Source organism: Saccostrea cucullata, unplaced genomic scaffold, assembly GCF_032062105.1.
Source record: "Saccostrea cucullata isolate Sc308-1 unplaced genomic scaffold, CSIRO_AGI_Scuc_v1 ctg12121, whole genome shotgun sequence".
NCBI lineage: Eukaryota > Metazoa > Mollusca > Bivalvia > Ostreida > Ostreidae > Saccostrea > Saccostrea cuccullata.
In genome coordinates this window covers 11,022-19,569 of record NW_026922170.1, presented here as the reverse complement: position 1 = coordinate 19,569, position 8,548 = coordinate 11,022, and the positions used below count along the sequence as shown (strand labels likewise).

At 33.6% G+C, this 8,548-nt stretch overlaps 1 protein-coding gene across 1 annotated transcript; it reads right to left on the bottom strand.

Moving 5' to 3' along the window:
• Positions 1-3,391: 3,391 nt before the first annotated feature.
• LOC134261316 (nuclear pore complex protein Nup205-like) lies at positions 3,392-4,873 on the bottom strand. The gene is made up of 5 exons (XM_062743755.1): positions 4,782-4,873; positions 4,385-4,539; positions 4,089-4,277; positions 3,749-3,864; positions 3,392-3,539 (listed from the first exon to the last, which is right to left on the bottom strand). Exons 2-5 carry the CDS (start codon positions 4,430-4,432, stop codon positions 3,392-3,394), a joined length of 501 nt encoding a protein of 166 aa, XP_062599739.1. The 5' UTR covers positions 4,433-4,539; positions 4,782-4,873.
• Positions 4,874-8,548: the final 3,675 nt, after the last annotated feature.

Here is an 8,548-nt window from a genome sequence, read left to right as displayed (position 1 = left end):
GAAATTTCTGCCAAATTTTAATTTAATAAAATTATTGTTAGTTGTTACCCGATACTTACTATAGCACCTTCAAAGTTTGGCTTCTTGCCGTGTCAATCATCTATCGCCCCAAGGTAAACAATGCAATCAAGCATGGCGATTGAGCTTGCAGACAATAATTGATTATGATAACCGTTTATCAAAGAAACTTCATAGTTTTAATATGAATAAAATGCGTAAATACTCTATTTCTTTTATTTAAAATAAAATTTAACATTGTGCCACGTCCATGTGATTGCAACACTAAAGAAAAGTTGACGAATGTTTACCTAATTACGAGAGTGATATTGTATTTCCGTGATTGACTAACCGAAAAGACAAATAGGGGATGGATAAAAAATATCACATTTATATATATTTACAGGTCCCTGATTTAATGGCAAGTGCAAGCGCTAAAATTTATTTGCGCCAATGCATTCCTGCTTGTATCTAGGCTTAAATACGTATGCGCCAAATTTTCTCATTTTAAAGTATTTATTTTCGATATGATTTATCTCCTGACACAGTGATTATATAAAGTTTACAAAGTTACTTTTTGTCCATAATATTTTATAAAGTTTGCCATATCATTATTAATGCCCAGAACTAAACAATGTTTATAAAGGTATTATCTGCTTCGACACTTTATAAAGGTAACAACATAATTTTTGGCCCCTTACACACATAAATTTAAAGTGAAAGATTTACAACTTCAAAACTTTTTTGGCAGTTCCGACAGGTTTATCGACACTTAATTGACCAATCTGACAAGATACATCCTTAAATTTGTTGTTTTACCTGAGGTTGAGATGACAGCTCGACATTAGGAGGTCACATTGGAGGACACTTCTAAAAACACCACAGAGAGTTCCGAACTTAAGTCCTCCCCGTGAGTCGATGCGTCAGACTCCAGTAACTTGAGTTGTTTGTTGACTCTCTCTGATATACAGTACTTTGGCATCAAAGCCAACATCTGTCTCTCAATCCTGACCTTTTGACCTTTCAACTCTATTCCAGCTGGGTCAAGGTCATCAAATTCTGCATTTGGAATTTCTGTTTTGTAGAACATTAGAAATGAGGATACATACATAGTTTGAACATTTTTTAACTAAACTTTAGAAAAAAATGCTACCATTAAAATGACGTAATGAACAAAATCTGCTTCCACAAAATACATAAACATAACTGTATTTACCTCTTGAGTTAGCTCATGTCAGTAAACTGCTGTAGTTAGAGCTAGTTCACGTAGAGCAAGAACTGAAGAATTAAACTGGGCTGTCTGTCTAGCAGAATTCCGTGGAAAACTTCTCCGTGAGATAAGATGAACTGCATCACCTATAAGAGCATGGAATGGTGAACAATACTGTAAAATGTTTGTGAGGTTCTGATATTTATGGATTCCGTGGTTCACCCTTACCCATAAAATTACATTCCCATGACAATTATTTTTATTAAATGTATCAATTACTTGATTCTGATCTATTTTTAAGTAAGCTATGAAGTTATGTCTACAAGTACATGTAAATTGCCTATGAACACCCATACCCATAGATCAAAACATGACAATTTCTTTTTGATACACAGACTTTCTAGGGAACTATTCTAAATACTGCTTTGGGTCCATGAGGGGCTCTGCATTGACTCTTTACATCTTACTGAGCTGTTATGCAACATACACTAAATGTTCATGTCATAGAAATTTACCATTTCCCCACGAGCACCTTTTAGAGTGGAACACGTTTCTTTAAAGTTTAATGTATAATATTACAGTAAAACTCGTTTAGTACGAACACGGATATAGCGAATTCATGGATATAGCGAAGTTTTTCTGGGTCCCCGGCAAAATTCTTAACAAATCCTTGTAAAATTTTACGGTTATAACGAACTCTGATATTACGAATTTACGGATATAGCAAACTGATTTTGGGTCCAGTTGAAATTAAATACAATGTATAATGAAATTTACATCTTTTATAACGAACTTTCAAAGATCTCAAAGTTTGATAAATTGAACTGACTTATTTTTGTTCATGCAATTGTTTATAAAATTCAACTCACAATAAAACCTAAGTCATCCTAGGTATCTTTTGCTTCCCTAATATAGTTGGTAGTAATATTTGAAGGAAAACATGCAGATTGCAAATTCGCTTTTTATGGTTTTACGAATTCATTATAGGGTTATAATGAATTACGGATATAGCGAATTAAATTCAAAGGTCCCAAGGACTTTGCTAAAACCGAGTTTTACTGTATGACACTATACTTCGATACAAAAATAACTTTTATTCTTTGATGAGTTTTTTGCAAGTATGAGATAGAAGGAATTCGGATTAAATTAACAATTAAATGAACTTTTTTAAAGTGCATGAAAATGCATGATTGCGGGGAAATGGTATATGCGTGATTTTGCGTTAGAAATAGGAAATGGTATATACAGTTAATTCTCTATAAACCGCCACCTTTTGTTATTTGAAATCATGGCGGTATAACGAATTTGGCGATGAATTGAATTTTCTATCTTTTAGGAAATTAGACGTAGAGTTATCGTTCTTAGAAATACCATTTAGCATTTCTATTCTTATTTTTATGTATGTATAAAAATGTATGTAATGTAAAAATAAACATGTATTTATAAACAAATTTCTAAAATTGAAAATACTTCAAGTAATTTTTTTTATGTAAATGTCGCTAAAACAAAATATTTAGTTATGAAATAAGACAAGTACATGTGTATGCATGAAAATCTGCGCGTCTCAATTGAATAAAAAAATGCTGGGTCGATCGTCGTGATATATTGCTACTATGTAAAGTGAGTTATTGAATAAATTCATTGTTTATGACATCATTGTTTATGAAACGTTCACAATTTCTGACTTATAATTATATTTAAGTACTTTGCATTGCTTTTAAAAGCAGAGATAATCAAAATAATATTGTTATCGGCGTACTTTACAACGACGGCTTTCGTGGAGAAGCCTTGACTGAATGATTTTATTTAACAGAAAACAAAATTATTCTAACAGTTCATGTTAAAATTATTGTTTATTTAATTGCATGTACCTTGACTGGCTTAATTGAAACCCAATTAGCCGCGCTTCACTGACCACATGCACCTGTGGCGGTATTATCGAGATAATCGACACTTAAAAAGGGACGTTTGTTTCGAAAAACAGTGTGGCGGATGGCGGTATGCGAATTTGGCGTTATAAAGAGAATTTTATATAGCAGGAAATTAAAACGTTCTTGGGAAATCATGGCGGTATTGCGAAAATGGCGATGAATTGAATGACGATAATTCGAGAATTGACTGTATATACATTAAAATGTGTGACTGTGGGGAAGGGGGTTAAACAAATATATCTGTAGTAGATATTCACTTCAGATTGCCACAGATCTGGTTTTCTATGCCCAGTGAAGTTAGCATGGGCAGACAGAATTTGAGGGCTGCAAAGAGAAGTTGACGATAGCGGGCCATGGGGCTGGGCAGGAAATCCTCCTCTGTATCTACACCGGCTTTATCTCTGTAAAACGTACAATATGGTCGATAATCAATGCAAGTATGTTTGCTCGGGCAATACTTACAAAACTTTTAATCCTCATTCAGTATATTTACAAACTTCCAAACTGTAAATCCTAAACTGCTATTGATAATTTTGTACATTTTCATACGTACTTTGACAATGTTTGATTTCTATAGACATTCACAAGACCCTATAGCTGACACACCCACCTGTCAAAGTCAGGTAGAAGGTCAAAGAAGACACATCCAGCCAGTCTCTGCATGACTCCACACTGTAACAAGGTGTGGGCCCCCACGACTGACTCTGCCACCCGAGTCAACAAACTCTGTAACACAGTCATTGTATTTATCCATTTACATGTAAGTCAAAAAACTCTGTGACACACAGTGAATTTTTATTTATATGTCAGAGCCCTTAAATTTAATATCAATATAGAAAATCAATGGACTACAGCTAAATCATAATTTTTGAATGTGTTACAGATAAATGTTTCATTAGATGCATGATGACAAATGTGGGGGTAGAATAAGGTAGTAATGGAAGACGTACAAGTTTGGACAGATAGATGTACAGCACTCTGAGTTGGGGGGTGGGGGACACAAGGGTCTGTAGCGGCTGGTCGTCATGGAGAAGGCTGTCCACCAGGTGTTGGAGGTAACCTTTAGAGGACAGAAAGGTCATCCATTGCTGGAACTTGTCCATAGACAGAATGGTGTCCAGTACTGATAGAGCCAGCATCTACAACAGACAACATTAATATAGGTCATGCCCTGCTGGAACCTGTTCAAAATGAAACCAGCTAGTGGAACTAAAAATACACGAGGATATGAAGATTCACTCCTTACCCTTCCTACATCCTGATCATCACATGCATCGTGACACACCATGTCCATAAAGTTGTTGCCTACGACAGAATGGTAGCCACAATTTCCCAACTCAGCTGTTCATACTCAGAGTGGGCGTCGGCCAAAATCCTCTTCCCAACCCCGTCACCTCCTGCCTCTGTCAGGAAAAGGTAACATCGTTATAAACCTTTGTCATGGTAGTTTAGGTTTTTATTTCTGATATAATATAACACTTGAAGAGCATGACTGTATTCTAAATACATACAATTTTATGTTGATCTATGTATGCCACAAAGTAAGAGCAAACTCTGTGGAGTTTTGTTGACACTCAGGCTTTGACATCTTACTTTGAATTATGTTCTTAAACAAGACACATGAGATTTTAACTTAGACATACCTATGTATCAATGTAAGTCAGTGACTTGGGTTTCTGAGCGATTTGTAGATAATACAGCAAGGCCCCGTAAAGATTAGCTCTTACTCTCTGCTGGGCACCACCTTAACAGAATTAGAAATTGATTAAAATTTCTTAGTTTTGTATATTATTGTTTGAAATTATAGTTTCGTGAACAGGCACTTGGAAAAATTTCTTTTCAGCGAAAAAAAATATGGACATGTACGTACCACTGGATGAAAAGTCTAGTTTCCGCAAAACTGAAACTATGCGGAAACCTTGCTGAAACTTGGCGTTGAAGTTTCCTGTATGGTTTCCGCAATGCGGACACTATATAATAGTTTCAGCAAGTTTCAGTAGGGTTTCCGTATACTGAAACCATTAGGTTTGTTTCCTAATAGTTTCCGCAAAACGGAAACCAATGTAAAATTTAATGAAACGTCAATTTAACGATACGTTTTAGTTTCAGTAGGTTTCAGTTTCCGGAAACTATTAATTTCGATTCCATATGGTTTCCGCATGCTGAAACCGTACTGAAACTTTTTCTAATTTTTTTTTTTCAAAAGGGTAGAAAAATCAACTCATATGCATATGATCTTTTTACTATTGATTTCGATTCCATATGGTTTCCGCATGCTAAAACCGAACTGAAACTTTTTCTCTATAATTTTTTTTCAAAAGGGTAGAAAAATCAACTCATATCATCCTTATATTTATTTACTCATAACACAATCCAAAACAAAAAGGGAAAATCAAAATTCCCTTTTTTTCACCCAAGGTTTACAATCTGAAGTCATTTTGGTCTTAAAATCCTTATATGTGTCTCCACAAGTTCCCTTTTTGAAGATTTTTTAAGTATTTGAGGAACGTTCCTCTTTCTACTCTCCAGATGCATTTGTTATGACCAGAGATTTGAGGAACGTTCCTCTTTCTACACTTTTGGTGCATTTGTTATCACCAAACATTTGAGGAACGTTCCTCTCTCTCTCTCTCTCTCTCTGAACTTCAGATGCATTTGTTATGACCAGACATTTGAGGAACGTTCATCTCTCTGAACTTCAGATGCAATTGTTATGATCAGACATTTGAGGAACGTTCCTCTCTCTAAACTAAGATGAATTTATTATCACCAGACATTTGAGTAACGTTCCTCTCTTACATGTGCACACACAGCGTGTATTTTTAAATACTTTAAGAATCTTAACACATGAGACATTTGAGGAACGTTCCTCTCTCAAATTCACTTTTTCTGAAGACATCTCATGAATGGTCAAACATCAGGCATTTGAGGAACGTTCCTCGCTCGAATTTAATTATTACTGTAGGCATCTCAAGGATTGTCAAATATCAGGCATTTGAGGAACGTTCCTCTCACAAATGGTTGTCTCAGGAATTTTCAAATATTAGGCATTTGAGGAACGTTCCTCACTAAAATTTAACATTGTTCACACAGGATACTTACATGTATGAGGAACGTTCCTCTCTCAGATTTGTATATGTTGATACCTTATTCATATTAAATCAGGCATTTGAGGAACGTTCCTCTCACAAATGGTTGTATTTCTGTTTATAACTTATACTTCATGAAGCTTGCAACCCGTGTATTTGAGGAACGTTCCTCTGTCTTGTAATGGATATCTGTTGATACATTGCAAAGCCCACTTAAAATAACTTTAAAGGAATGTTCCTCTCTAACATTATCATGTGTTTTGTGATATTATATTAGTTTTTATGAAGAATTTGGGAAACATTTCTCTCTTTAATATGAAATGCAGTACATATTCAAAGAAACATTTTTTATCTCTACACACTCTACAAAATATATATGAAAAATCAGTTTGTCATTTTATAAAGTACTTTTTGAATTAAGGCTTTCTTAAAGCATGATATAAACTAGGTACAATGTCTTGGTTAACAGGTTAATACCCACAGTATGTATTTTTCTTTTCTACCTCGAAATTAAACCAAAGTTGTAATGAAAGTCAACCATGTTTCTTTCTCGGCTACATCGATCTTTCCCTCATAATAGAGACGATTCCAATTCCTTTGTCTCCAAAGGTTCATAGCATTTCTTCATCAGTCACAGTAAAACAGCCTCAACAAGTTTCTTGGGTGTCATCTTCTGTAGGAAAAATCTCACATTCAGTACAGCGGCATGTCGTATTATCAAAGATGTGATTCAGGCAAAGTTAGAATAATCGAAACAATGTGTACATAATAACAAGTTTTGATGTCTCATCTAAAAATTAGATAGACTGGAAAAATCGACATAAAAAAATTGCAAAACTTAAATTAAAGTTTTGAACTTTAAATTGCCCATGAATTATGAAAGCATTTCATACTCTATTAAGAATATTGCAAAATTGACACTTTCTATCTTTCTCATACTATTTTAATGAAATACTCTATATGTTTTATATTTAGATTGTACTATATTTGGCGGAAGTTGATATTTCCATAAGTATTAGGTATGATTTAGCGCATTTTAATGTTTTATGTTTAAGACATTTAGCGTTGTACTTAAATTAGCGGATGTTTCTTTCCGCCAAAAGAGCTAAAAAGAATACACCACCAAATGTTACACGTCTACAGTAATAACTCTGATTTGCAAATTATGTCTGAGAAAAATCATTCTCCTTTATATCTTGCATGTAACACTAATTTAAAAACTAAGTGACAATTGGAAATGTAAATTATAATAATATATAGGTCTTAAGCCCCATACTCCTCCAATGAACATTTTATATACATGTATGATAATATCAATTAAGTCATCAAATTTTTAAAAGTTTAATTTATTTCTCTTTTTCCATAGTGCATGCAGCTGTCAAAGAATATTTCATGGGTTTTATTAATGTATTCTTTAATTTACATGAACCTATTTTCATTCTGAGTCTCAATTTGTATTATATTGTAGTACTATTGTGTATTTCTTAAAACTGAAGAATTGATTATATGATAGGGATTTGTCTAGTAACCTTAATTCCTGCATCATTTTCTACTTTAAAGATAAAGACTTTGAGACCTTAATGTCTTCCTGGCCCCAGCTCACAGTGTCATTGTTATTAATCACTGCCAATCATATACGCTCATGGAACACTAGCTATAGGCGATCAGCTCTGGCTACTATCTGTCCCCTGTGACTTCATGGACAGTAGAGATCAGTGCTGACGCTATGATGACTTGATCGTGTTATAGATAAACATGTCTCTGCAGTCAGAAGATTGAAGCAATTTACATTGTAGAACAGAACTCAAACAGTGAGAGAATGTAGATCTTGTTAGAGTTTTAAATTTTACTCCTTAAAATTTGGATAGTTTCAATATATTTAAAAAAACAAAAAAATTAATGAAATTTATATACGCTGTAAATTTCACCTATTATTCTGGTTCGGGAATAACAAATCTCATGCTAAAATCTGGTTTGTACATATTAAATGCAAAGAAACATTCCACAGAATTATTTTGTAAAAAAAATAATAATGTGAAAACAGCATCTCCTGCAATTAATTGTCAGATCTCAAGGAAGCAGGAATAAGAATCCATATTTCCAAAAATAACCTTAAAAATGTTTTATTGATTTAGAATATTTTATTAAATTATTAGCACATGTATTAAAAGAAATGTTGTACTGAGTAATACAGATATACATGCAATTGTTTGTTTTATTGATTGGCTATTGTTCATCTTCCTTCCCCCTTTTCAAAGTTAGATACTTTAATAATGAAACTTAATCTTTGATTTAATTGTTAATTTCAGAAACATGCACTC